Genomic DNA, 13,701 nt, shown 5'->3' with positions numbered 1-13,701 from the left:
TCATCGAGTGTGCACCCATGAGACCCACGCTGACGTTTTTGCACACGGTACTTAAACAATGGTTTGAAGCACATGGATTCTTACTGGCTTTTTTTGCAAGGAGCAGAGCAGCCATCCTCTCCTTGTGCTGTCGCAGCAGCTCCAGGATCACAGTCCAGTCCTCCCTCAGTTTGAAATATTTCACCTGAAAGTTCACGCAAAGTCAAAGGCAGCACAGAAAATCTCATCACAAGTTTGACTTTGAAATGGAAAAGTAAAGTTAAACTTTTCCAAGTGAAGTCGGGGGGGCTTGACGTGAACGGTCCGACAGTCAAACAGTAAATAATATAGATTTCATGACACGTTTGAAGCAGACGCAGGGGTGGGATGAAAGAGTCTTCACACAGAGATAAACATCAGTCGAGACCAATTAACATTCAAAAATGATATTTGGTGGTGGTTGCTTTTCCATCATCAAAAGTCAAAGGCAACTGAAACGTTTATTTACTGTGTGAAAAACAAGACATCAGACGCCTTGACAGCACGAGCTAGCACGAGTGCACTCTGACAGTGTTTGATGTCCTCACCTTGTCTGGTTGGCTGGGAGGATTGTCCTTATACAGCTGATCAGCTCGCTCCAAAACAAACTCCACCTCTGGCTGCTTGACCTGCACTTCCTCAACGAGCTGCAGACACACCACGGTATGAAGAAAGACCGTTTTAGTCAAGCGTTTTCTTTATTGTAGTATTTGTTATTTTACAGCATGTTGTGGTAATAATAAAGGTATACATGGGTAAACAGGAGTATTGAGTGAGTGTTTCCTACTCTGGGAGGCGACTCCTCAGGACTCTGCTCGAGCTTGGCTCTGGTGCTCGCTGCCCAGCCTGACAGGTTGTCCACCTGACCCTGAAGCTTCTCCAGCTCCCTCAGCAGACCCTCGATCTCCAGCTGACGCTCAGGCAGCTCTCTGGACACCTAAACAGATTTACACACAACACTTGAAACAACATCACTATGGATACATTAGGTTGGCTGTGATATTTCAAGTTTCAAATCCCTTGAGAGGAAAAACAATATGCACACAGCTGCTTGAAAGCTCCATAGAGCTGAGTGAACTCAAAAACATCATTCATATTCAGAAACGGTCTAAGCCTTTTGAGCTGCTTCAACACGGATGTGTGCAGCTTGCCTCAATAGAAAAGTGCACAGAGCTGAGGAAGAGGAACATAACAAAGTACCTCTAATTCAGGTAAGATGGGCTGTGCATGGTTGGAGTTATTTACAGGTAGCTGCATGGTCAAGTATGAATAGATATCCCTCCCTTCAGCACACTTCTTAGTACAAACCGAGGCCTCTGGTACCTGGAGACCCCTCACCAGCCCTGCCTGTTTACCAAACACTGGCATACTGTTGTATTCACAGTGGAAGCTGCTGACCTGAGCCCAGCGACTGTTGATGATCCTCAAGTCTTTTTGTCTGTCAGCAGGAAGTGTTATCTGCTTTTGTCTCGAGTTCAGATCATCCATCGCTGCCTTCTTGGCAGGAAGTTGCTCCACACGTGCCTGATACACACACACACACACACACACACACACACACACACACACACACACACACACACACACACACACACACACACACACACACACACACACACACACACACACACACACACACACACACACACACACACACACACACACACACGGTGGATTTAATAAGAGCTCATCAGAGCAGCTCAATGTAGGACACTCTTTCAATCAAGTTACATAATTCTACACAAACAAATGCACCCCCAGTAACAATAGAGTATGTTCTAGGTTGAATTTCAGAATGAAACATTATAGTGTCTCATTTTAGACCATATTAGCTTCCAGATTAAATTAAACAAACCCACACGCTCGCATGTCAGCACATGAAAATGCTTTTCAAAGCAGAGTGTAATAATGAAGAACAGTATCTCATTTGCAGCGTGATAGCAGCAGAATTAAATTACACACCCACAGCTCTCACACATGCACACAAACACGGAGCTCAGAGTCTCATTGGAGCTGCTGTGTTGAGTCTCGGAGGTACCTGGACTTTGCCCAGAGTGTCTCTGATGTGCTGGGGCTCTGCAGGCTGCAGGGGGATGGCCAGGACCTCCTCCGCTTTGTCCAACCAGCCCAGCATGGAGCCCATGTCCTCCTGCAGAGCTGCTGCTGCTGTGCGCGCCTCTGCAGACCTGCAGGAGGGCCGGGCAGCAACACACAGATAAGAGGGATGACAAATGCTACAAAGGCACATAGTGAACTTTTAATGATGCATGCATACAAGATGTACTTCTGAGAACACTGGAGACACGTTTTACAAACACATCGAAAGGAAGCGTTCAATAAAAGACAACAAAGAAGGCACACGAACATGAGTTGACCCGCAGCCCCACACACACACACACAGTCACCTCCTCTTGCGGTCGTTCAGCTGCTGGCAGACATTGGCCCAGCGAGTGTTGAGAAACTTGAGCTGCGTTCTGAGCCGCGAGGCGTCGTCTGGCGTGCTTAACTGGCTGATCTCCTCGCCCACCGAGTTCACTCGGCCCAACACAACTTCCTGCAGAGGTATGGCCTCTGTCAGGTCCTGCACACAGACACAGCATGGATTTGAGTTTTTAAAGGGTTAATCGTTTACCTATGTAATACTATGACAGTTTGTTCAGACTAGACTCAAAGTCTAAAATATCATACAATGCCTTTCATGCATTCAAAGCAAATTGTAAATGTGGTTTTTTTTTTGTATGATTCCAACTGAACATTTATGGTTTGTTTACACAAAACCAATGTAGGTCAGTGCAATGTCCCCACAAGTGTATCAAAACAAAGTAATTTAATGTGTCTGAGTGTCTGGGTGCAGTTCAGGTGGCAGCTCGTGATTTGAGGAGCCAGATGGTCCTCTGTCTCGATTCAATCTCGCTCTCTCTTTGTGTGTGTTGATCTCTCTCTAACAACACACACACACACACACACACACACACACACACACAGGTTGGCACTTGAGTGGCACTTGGACACTGCTCCCTTGTCTGTGCAGGTGGACAGTGAAAGCTGATCACAGCAGCTCAAAGTGGCCTGGGCAGGTCTGATGATGCAAACACACACACACGCACACACACACACGCACACACACACGCACACACACACACACACACACACACACACTTCAGTCCTTCATATGCAGGGCTGAGTGCATCAGTTTAACCACAGCAACACAAACTAAAAATCAACTGAGAGTGAAACATCTTTGAAAACAAAAAGATTCCTCACACTTCATTAATCTAAATCCTGCTGATGTAAATACTCGTTCCTCCACTCTTCTGTTCATTTGCGTCTCATAATCCTTCAGTTTGGGTTTTTTGGGGTTGATGTAACATTGAAATGTCAAAATTGATGACATAATATTCTTACATAAGGTCTAAAATAGGAAAGAGTTCTGTTGGTATCGAGGCTGCACTGTCAGACACACTGAGTTTTTCTCTTGACAACTGCCATCTGTGTGCCAGGGTGAGAGTGCTGTGTGCGTGTGTGTGCGTGTGTGTGTGTTCATGTAAGTCATATAACTGCAATGCCCTGCTGAAAGAAACTTTTCTATTGAAATAATCCTAATGAGATGTTTTCATTTGTCGTTTATGGTCTCAGTTATTCCTGATGTGTGAGCGAGTCGTTAAAAGCCTCCTGATGGCATTGACTGTATAAATTTCATTCTATTTTGCTGTGCTGTTATGGACCGCCAAAATAGAAGAAGAACTTCCTGCACTGTTGTTTATAAGCTCCGCCTCCTCCCCACTGACAGATCAAACTAAAAAAACCCGACAAATGAAAAGTTCTCAAATATTCAGACGGGGTATTTTGGCCTCACTTTAGTAGACATGTAGTCCGTCTTTATATACAGCCACTGTGTTGTCTTCCATCATCTTTAATGACATCTCATCTTATAGTTTTCACACCTCTTTGTATTGCACATGTGATGTTGTGATCCTGCTCATGAGAGGACTGTTGTAGGTAGTTATCTAATCAGGAGGCGACAACGAGAAGTTTCACATCAACTCAAGCATAAATTAATCATGATGGCACAAATGCATTTCCTGAATGTCTTGATATGATGTCTGAGGCCACAACATGTCACATCTTTTTAGGTCACCTCATCGTTCTGTGACAAGGAATCTGTGTTTTTACGTAATGCAGAGAGAGAAAACATGAAACAAGTGAGACAACGGAGGCAGATTGGACTCATGAGTCTGACTGAAGGGCACTCAGTGGACGCTGGACATTCAGAGTGACTCAGCAGCTCTGTGGGAACAATCATCAACGTGCGTGCAAACTGGTTTCTACTTGTGCAGGAGTGTTTGTGTTTCTGGTTGTGTGTGTGTGTGTGTGTGTGTGTGTGTGTGTGTTACCCTGAGGTGCTGTCTGTGTGCTGCTGGCTCATTCTCGGCCAGTTTCAAAGTGCTCTCAGCGTCATTCAGCCACTCCTCCAGCTCCTTCTGATCCGAACCAAACTTCTGCCACTTGGAGTTGCACTCCTGCCAACGCCTTGAAGTGCACACACACACACACACACGCACACACACACACAGATTTCATTCAACTGTGTGCACAAAATGACTGAATATTCATGCATCATGTCCATATAAATACACTGCATATATAAATGTTGAATGTGTCGCTGCGTCCTCCTCTTTACTTCAGCCGGTCTTGGTGGAGCTTGTTCAGCTTGTCCCAGTTGGCGTGGAGGAGGGAGGCGCTCTCCTGGATCCTCTGAGCCTCCAGAGGCCGAGCGGCAGACAGCATCTCCTCTCTGCGTGCTAACGCTCCCTCCACCGGGCCTCGGAGCTGGTCGATGCTCCCCTTCACCTCCTGAATGTTGAGTATTGACGAGACAAAATGAAGCAATTATAGCAATGATAGCAATGATCAGGCCGCTCCGCGTACCTTTCCTTCTTAACCTCAAAGATAAAGGAGCTCATGTGTCACATAATCATTCCGCCAGTTTCTGGTTGTAACACATACGTTTGCTTAATTTGAACAAGGTCGCTTCATGTTCACATTTTTCTTGTTGGAACTAAAAGCAAAATTCTTTTGCTTTCACACCATTTTTTATTAGCTCAATTGTACGACGACCTACTTTTTCCTGTTTAAATGATGTGACTTTCTGAAAAACACCCTCACGAGCTCACTAATGCAGTGCTGACCTTCAGGCAGTGCTCCTGCTGAGGCAGGTTATAATACGCTGCGGGCCAGTATTCAGGAGAGTTCAGCTTGAAGTCCGTCTCTGACACCGAGCGCAGCAACGCCTGCAGCTCTGTGAGGTACTCCTGGAAACACACACACACACACACAAAGTAGAGAGGTAGATCAGAAAAAGACAGAAATGATGTGACTTCATGAATAAAGAAACCTGTTTTACATTCAGGGTTTTTTTTTTTTAACAAGGCAAGGGTTTTTGCTTTAATGGGGAACATATCCAATCTGGGATTTCAATTATTCAGGAAATTTATCCCAAAAGCGAGGGAGAAGGAAAAACACAGCGTGATCAATTACTTATTGTAGGTTAATTGTACATTTTAACAAAGGAAGCCCCAGATTGACAGGAGTCATTTATGGGAGTCTTACTGACAAAACGCCACACTGCAAATGAAGCTGCCTCTCTCTCGGAGACGCTGGGATATCAACACTCTGTTCCTTTCACCTCATTGTTATGCTCCTGTCACCTGGGCGCTCGCGTCTCCCCCTTTCAATGACACTTTTTAATTAACCCAAAAATAAATGGCACGCATTAGCATTATTCGCAGCCTTGCAGAAAGTTAATGATTGTTGCTGGCCTTAAGCTAACAAGTCAGCTCAGGGTCGGCCCGATGTGACGGTAATAACGTTTGAGACAAGGGTGGGATGGAGTTCAAAAGCTGATTCACTCGCTCGCTGATGGACTGAAAATCCTTTGCAGGGAGAGCGCTGCTCAAAGTGGAGCCTGCGTACGTTTTGTTGGCAGGTGTGAAACATTAAAATGTGCTACTTCTGAATCATTAAAAATTCACTCCTGCCAATTTGTATTAAGCTTTAAAAATGTAAGCAGAGAGGACTCAGGTTTTGTCTTATTTTGTCCTGAGTTTATTTAATGCTTCATCCAAACATCTCCATCTTTCTGACTCAGTGTGCTTCTGTTGAATGTGCACAGAGGGCTGAGATAACCTCGATGACATCAGTATGACATCATCAGGGTGGTCATACCAAGGGCCATCATGATGAACTGTCATGGCGGGTTAAATGACGGTCTTGATTAGGCCCAGCAGGAGAATCATTTATAAAGACCGGAGTTTTTAATGTCCCAGTTTCTCTGTTCACTATGAACTCTGTCATACTGGGTTTCCATTGGATGAGGAGGTGAAACAGGCTCTGTATGTACTCTCTCTCCCCATGCATTCATGACTCTTAGTCAAACTGAGCAGGTGGAGCAGGGTCCATTAGAGGAGCTCCTTATTGACTCATCACTCCTTTATTTGCAAATTCAGATTTTGCAGCCAAATTCGTACATTAATTTGCCAAGTTATTAACATGTGGATGAATCGAAAGCGATGCGAGTGATAACCTTCGACGTCCCTGTGGAAAGGGCCTTTCTGCAGGAGGTGGTTTTAAGAGTCAGGGTCGCACAGGAAGAAGTGGCTCTTAACCCAGTGTGACAAACTCACACATCTTCACTTGATAAACCCTAATGCTTTATCTTTGTGTACACACACACACACACACGTTTGTGTGTTACTGAACGCTGAGAGCAGAGCCGAGTGATGAGAGGGGGAGGCTTCATGAAATAACAACACAACCTGAAATTGTTAGGAAATGTAAGATTAGAGTCTCACTTATTCTATGTTTGTTTCGACGTCTTTGTCTAGACTGACTAATATTTCGCTCTGGCCAGGAAACACACATTCCTCTTCAGCATCTTAAAACTGAGGCTGTGTAGGTGGACTTCTCTACTCTTAGAGATGCCGTATTTTAAAAACACATTTCAGACTAAATAAACCTAAACTAGAAATGGAAAGGATAGAAAAGAGCTCGTGTCTGCCACTCTCATGACCCGTCTTCTCTTCTCTTCCTTGGACCGAACACACATCTGTACGCTCTCTGGCTTAATGTCGATATTATTTATAGATTGGATTTGGCAGCAGAGACCAAACAAACAGTCTTTGCATTTATTTCTCAATGATGCACCGAGAGGAGAGTCTCTCTCTTTTGCTGCTCGCGTTTCAGCAGAGTGGATCCAGGTGGGACTTTCTTTGCCTTTATTTTGACCTGGTTTTGTTGACTGTGGCTGATCCACCCGTCTACGCCAACACCGGCACCAAAAAAACAGCACCCTGTCGCTCTGGGTGATGTTCTTCAAGCTAAGTCAGAGTTAACAGTGTTTTCTTCATGTGAAAGCTAACACGACAGAACGATGTGTCCTTCACAACCACAACGAAAGAGATCAGATCGACTGAATATAAAATCCATAAAGGTTTACTAGCTTGTATATCAATTCTCTTTACACAAAGGTCAAAGGTTAGCATCGACACCTCTCAGCTGTTTCAGTGATTGTCCAGTAAAACCTGTATTAATACTAAATCAATTGCATGCATGTTTCAAAGTTTTGGTGTTGTAGACTTCTGTGATTGCAGAGTAACCACAGCAGCTTGGGAGAGTTTGGGAAATCAAGTGCACCAATTACTGCTCAAGAGTCCTTGAGCAATGCACTGAAGAGGCCAAACAGCTTGAGTGGAGCAGCTCGGAGGCCTGGGCAGCTCCCAGGTCTACTGGACCACACTGAGCCGAGCTGCAGCTATCCAGTCTGACAGCTCAGATGTGTATTTGTCCAAGTTTGAAAAGTTGACACCATGTGCTGCGAGTGCATGTGGAGGATTCATGTGATTGGTGGACAGTGTACATACATCTTCAGCGATTGGCAGATCAGGGAACTGCCAGGATGTAATGTGATTGGATGACAGAGAAGGGGGGGGGGGCGGGGCATGCAGTGACACAGAGCCAGACAGAGCAACCAATGAGAGAAAGACATGTGAGTGTGCGTCACATGTGAACAGAAGACATGTTCATGAGAATGCAGCAAAGAAAAACAAAAAAGCATTCACGTTGTCCTTTCAGAGGGGACTCCAAGTCTACCATTTAACATTTGAAATGTGTTAAGAACCAGTCATGAATAAAGTTGAAGTTGGTTTGTTGATAAATGTACATTTCCCTGATTTATGCTTCATGTTCGAATGCTCACTAAGTTTCAAACAAGCGCCATCCAAAGTAAGAAAACGAGTGTTATCACAAAGCCTAGTTAGCACATTGTTGTGTTTTGTTAGCTGCCTGGTGGGTGTGTTTTTCATACTCATGCTAGGCTACGCTAACTGTCTGCCTGCTTTATATTTCAGCGTCAGAGAGCGATACAGGTTTGTTGTTTGGTTTAAACGACTAACCTTTCTAATTCTGTCTGATTTCAGAACTAAAACACGTTTCATGCAGAAGTCTGCTGCAGGCTGCGTAGCACGTTAGATTAGTTATCAGCTTTACAGGCACAGTGTGTGCTATGTGCTCGTGATGATAAGTCTCACTCTGTGTCTGTTAAGGGTTTAGTTTCTCCTGTTAGTACTGTAGATATAAAAGTCGTGCCTACTGAAACTCACACTTTGTCTTTTGAAGGGTAAGAACTTGCCCTCCACCTCAACCCAGCGCTTGTTGAGATGGAGTTGGCGGGGCTCCACTAGATTGGCGGCTCCAGCCTCTGAGAGCTGATTGGCTAAGCCCTGCACCTCCTTAAGCTCCTCCTTCTTCTTGTCGAACTCTGAGCCAATTTCCTATTGGACGAAATCAACCAGGAAGTCACTTACTATCAGCTAAGCCCAGGGGTGGGGGTCAAGCACAGAGAGGCGTGTGGATGTACTGGAACACATTCTCACAGTGACAATTAATACAGACTTAAAATAATAACACACATCCATTTAGCCAGGAGCACCCACGTCAACAAAGACACACTGATAAAAGGACACACATCATGTTTGTAAGCATCAAACATACACAGAGTATTGAGATTGTATATTAAGGTATATTTGGAACAGTCCATATGAATAAAAAGTGGTGCTTGAATCAGGAGGCCCACAATGCTTTGAGGCTTTATTTACATTTGGAAGGAATACAATCACTGGCCGGTTGAATAAATACAGTGAAGTAATGGAGTGTGTGGGAGTTAAAAAGAAGCAGAGACAGACAGACAGACAGATGAGCACACACACACACACACACACAGACACACGCAGTGAGGAATTTTTAGATGACAGGAGAGTCGAGCGAGTCAGATGTCCGCTTAGCGAAATGTCATTGTGATCATCTGAAAGTGAAAGACACACATGGAGAGTCAACACATATCATAAGGATAGAATATGATCACTGTTTAACAGACATGACAGATCCTTCCCTGTACACATACAGATGTTGATTTGTTTCATTCATTGCATTGCTTACTGACAGGACTTATATCATCATTGTGACTTTTTTTATGATATCGTTATAAAACATTAAAATACAGCTACCTCAGTCACGAGGCATCTGTTGTTTTAGCTTCAATAATTTATAATAGATGTGTGTGTGTGTCATCAATCGTTTGTAAATGATGTATTGATGTACGTGTTATTAATAGCCCAGTTTAATCAGCTTCTTTCCTGCACAGTGAAGTGTCAGATGAAAGCTGAAGTCGCCGAGCGGGGACAAGAAGTGATCTGAATTATGTCTTTGAACCGACATGGAAATGATTTCCTCTGAGCGAGAGAATTAAAGCCTCGTCACACGAGGCATTGTCAGAAGCAGGAGAATGGAAGATGAAATAAAAAAGACTTTTTCCATTGATTCCATTTACCAGGAACATGTAGAAGAAGAAAAGGAGGGGGGGGGGGGAAAGGCACAGAGAAAATGAGATGAAGAGGATGAGGATGACGAGGACGACACGCAGGCCTGTTATCAAATCGGTGATTGTATTTATTTCATGTGTGTGTGATCACGAGTGTGTGTGTGTGTGTGTTGTCACCTTGACCCTCTCTCCCTCGGGCGGGTCTGGCAGTTGGTCCACGCTGCGTTGGATGTCGTCCAGCCAGGCCAGCAGGTCATGTGACTTCCTCCTGTACTGGTACCACTGGGGAGCGATGGCCAAAGCCTTCCTGTTTCTCAGCACACGCAGGTCCTACGCACACAGACGCACTCAGAGTGATCTCGGACAGAGCGGGGACCTCGTTGCTTCTCTCTCTCTGCATGCGTGTGTGTGTGTGTGTGTGTGTTACCTTGACGGTGTTGTACTTGCTGTTGAGCTGGTTGTGTTTCAGTCTGATCTGCTCTCGTTTGTCCTGATCCGGCGCTCTCTTCTGTAGATTCTCTCCTTTCAAAAGTAACTCCTTCACCGCACCTTCCTCACAGTCCTGCACGCGACACACACGCCGTTTACAAGTGCACGTGGAATATGAACGAAAGCTTTCTTTATTTCATGTGACAGATTTCCATAAAAATAAAATGCAAACCCCTAAATCTGATTTAACTTTCTCGAAATGTAAGCTTTGGCTCTAATGCTACATGTTAGCGCCTGTCAGTTAGCTATTTTAGCTTCACGCATCAGAGATCTGTATGAGTGTTGGACCTTGTCCTCCTGGAAGTCCTCCTCCTTCAGGTTTTCCCCCTGTTTCACTTCCTCCTCCAGGAGCTCCAGCCAGATCTGTGCTTCGCTGTGGTACTGCTCCAGCTCTCTGGCCGACGCTGCCGTCTGCCACACACAAACAGGAGGAAACATCATCAATGCAGACAGAAGAGGAATTCAATTTTCGCTGCAGAGGTAGGTGCAGAATAAAGTTATAAAAAGTTTGAAGTAAATTCAGTTTGAGGTCTGTTGAGTGAGGGTTTGAAGTTCATTTAGCAGTAAAGTCTGAAATTGATTTAGTGAGTAAACCTCGAAGAGTCTGAACTTCATTTAAAGAATTCAGAGAAGAGCTGGGAGAATATTTATGAGGACAGTTCAATTAAAGTCTTTAGCAAAACAGAACGCCTTTAAAGCTGCAGCTTGAAGCCAAAACAAACATCTCCTGACATATTAATTAAATCTCATCACCGTGCGTGTGATTGCTTCGCGAGTTTCTTTCCTTCCCTACCTGTCCAGAGGCGATGCGTTGAGCGATGGTGTCAAATCTGTGGTTGAGCTGCTGCACTTTGGGTCCCACCTGCGCCTGGCAGTTCTCCCCTCTGGTGGACATGAGCTCCTGAGCCAGAGCCCTCACCTCGTCCATCTTACCCCTGGTCAGCTCCAGCTCTGCACGCAGCACCTGCAGCACACACAGAGTCAGTCAGATCAGCTCTCTCTCTCTCTCTCTTATCTCATCAGTGATTTAGCATTAAACAGAAAATACATCATGAAACAAGATAAAAAACAACCTTAAGCACGGCGTTGTTCGGTCCCTGGCTGTCTATCTCGTCCATCTTCTTCTCTGCTCCGTCAATCCATCCGTTCACTTCCTCTATCTCTCCATCCAACTTCTGCATCTGCCGCTGGTAGTCCTGACAAAGAGAGGGACAGACAGAGACAGTGTTCATATCGTGATTCTTCTCATCAGCTATTTTTAGGCAGCTTGGTTTAATTTTAGAACTAAAGGAGACAGATGAGCATCACAGAGATTTCATTTCATCTTCTTTCTCTGACCAGCAGCAGGTTGAGCCACTCCTCCGCCCTCGACGTGACTGCGATCCAGTTGCAGCGCAGCAGGCTGACTTTGTCGTCCACCAGGCCCGCGTTGCCCCGGAGCACGGCCTTGAGGGCCTCGGCGAGGTCCACCACGGCCTGCAGCTGCGGCTGACGCTTCTCCGTCTCTGCATGAATCGACTGACAGGAAAAAGGATGAAGAGGATTCCAATCAGTGCGTCTGATCTTGTAGCATTTTCATATTAACAACAGGTCACGACTGCTTGTTTTTTTTCACAGCCCACGGCATTATTGTTTTAAACCACTCTCCTGCAGCAGGCAGTTTCTAACTGACAGACAGCTGGCGTGTTTCTGCTGCTCCCACAGGTAGCTTGAAAGACGCAGCAGGGCTCCAGAGAAACCCTCACAGGTAATGTTGCAGAATGTGCAGCCATGAAGGGAAATAAAATAGACAGCAACGACTGCAAGAATTATGGTTTTGAGAGTCCTACCTGTGCCCATGCGACCTCAGCCTCGAGGTCACTCGGCATACCGTCCACAGCAGAGCGTCTGGTCAGCTCAGCGTCGGTGGCAGCGAGCCACTCTGTCAGTCCGTTCAGCTCCTTACGCAGCTTCCTCGACAACTTCAGACTTTTCTCCAGCTCCAGTTTACTCTCAGTGACCTGCAAACACGTTAAAAAGATGTCCGTCTCCCTCTGAGTCCAGTCATCGTGTTTGTGCGTGTGTAAGAGTGCGTGTGTCCTGACCTGTGAGCCCAGCTGGTTGTAGAGCAGTTTGAGGGCGGTCACGCGCTCGTCCATGTCTTTGGGCAGCTCAGTCTGCTGCTTCTGTACGATCTGTCTGCCTGTTTTTATCACCGTCTCCACCTCGCCTTTCACCTCACTCAGCAGCTTGTACAACTTCTGTCACATGCAAAAACACAGCAGGAGTTTAACATCGCGTCAATCGACCTTCATCTGCGTTTGTAATTCTTGTACCCACCATGCACTGCTCCACTTCTGGAAGAGGCGGAACTTCGTCCAGACGTTCGTCAGCAATTTCTGCAACGAGCGTTTACAAAACAGTTAAGTCACATAGCTGCAGGCTGCAGGAAGAAAAAAAAAAAAAGTGTAATTGTTGTCAATAAATGTGAAGAATCCATGATGAAGAGGCAGATCCTCCATGTTTCCACCTGATCACACCGACATACTGGCAGGAGATCACACAGCTGGCACAACGTGGATTCCTTCATTAACTATTTAAATCTTCTGCCAAACTGCCAGGATTTAAAAGTGATGTTTTAAGTAGCTTTCTGAACACTCGCTCGCACAAACCTCCAAAACACCATTTGCTCTGTGTGTTTAATGGTGTGACTCTTTTTTTTTTGCATTTTGACTTTGAACAGATTTTGTTGGTATTTTGAGTGAGAAAGAAGAATTTTTAAACCTTTACAGAAGAGCTGCAGAGATTGAATTTATTAATGAGGATTCATGCACAGTTCAAACTGTAGCACAGTTTGCCTGAGCTGTGGCATAAATACAGAACAGCCGCCTGCTGGCTTTCAAAATGCAACAGTGGGAGGGTTGGATGTGCTGTGCCAGAACTGGCTAACATAGCCTGCAGCCTCTGGCCTCAAGCAGAGACGAGGTGCGGGCTGGTAAACCCTCTTCTGTCTCACTCCAAAACATCAGCTAGTCTTTTAAAGATTTCAACCTTGGAGCTAAAACAAACATCTCCTCAGATAGAAAAGGCTCCTTTCAGGTTCAAAAATGCAGGTGTGTGTGTGTGTGTGTGTGTGTGTACCTGAGTGACGTCTATCTGTCCCATGATCCTATTGGACGGGTCTTTGTCCTGGTTCTTCTTCCTCATATCCTCCAGTGTTGCATCATGGCCGCTCAGCTCTGACTGTATTTTCTGTTTCAAAACACACACACACACACAGACATGATGTGACCGAAGGAACTTCAGCTCCATCAGCGAAGATCAGGAGGAGAGAATAAATG

General features: G+C 45.3%; 1 protein-coding gene across 1 annotated transcript in view; it reads right to left on the bottom strand.

The window, feature by feature from the left end:
• The window catches only part of LOC306818363 (dystrophin-like), a gene marked incomplete at its 3' end in the record, with an annotated part of 151,902 nt that overhangs the window by 14,496 nt on the left and 123,705 nt on the right, over window positions 1-13,701 (bottom strand). Inside the window, 21 exon segments of the mRNA XM_079335917.1 lie at window positions 85-184; window positions 567-665; window positions 806-955; window positions 1,417-1,542; window positions 2,057-2,204; window positions 2,424-2,599; window positions 4,413-4,548; window positions 4,700-4,872; window positions 5,208-5,330; window positions 8,676-8,846; window positions 10,070-10,222; window positions 10,320-10,454; window positions 10,670-10,792; window positions 11,175-11,345; window positions 11,455-11,577; window positions 11,720-11,899; window positions 12,211-12,381; window positions 12,466-12,624; window positions 12,627-12,672; window positions 12,674-12,759; window positions 13,502-13,612. Coding sequence (XP_079192043.1) covers window positions 85-184; window positions 567-665; window positions 806-955; window positions 1,417-1,542; window positions 2,057-2,204; window positions 2,424-2,599; window positions 4,413-4,548; window positions 4,700-4,872; window positions 5,208-5,330; window positions 8,676-8,846; window positions 10,070-10,222; window positions 10,320-10,454; window positions 10,670-10,792; window positions 11,175-11,345; window positions 11,455-11,577; window positions 11,720-11,899; window positions 12,211-12,381; window positions 12,466-12,624; window positions 12,627-12,672; window positions 12,674-12,759; window positions 13,502-13,612 — 2,860 coding nt within the window.

The sequence above is a fragment of the Symphodus melops genome (genome assembly GCF_947650265.1).
Source record: "Symphodus melops genome assembly, chromosome: 23".
NCBI classification, from domain to species: domain Eukaryota; kingdom Metazoa; phylum Chordata; class Actinopteri; order Labriformes; family Labridae; genus Symphodus; species Symphodus melops.
Note: the sequence above shows the minus strand (reverse complement) of the source record. Positions and strands in the feature narration are given on the sequence as shown.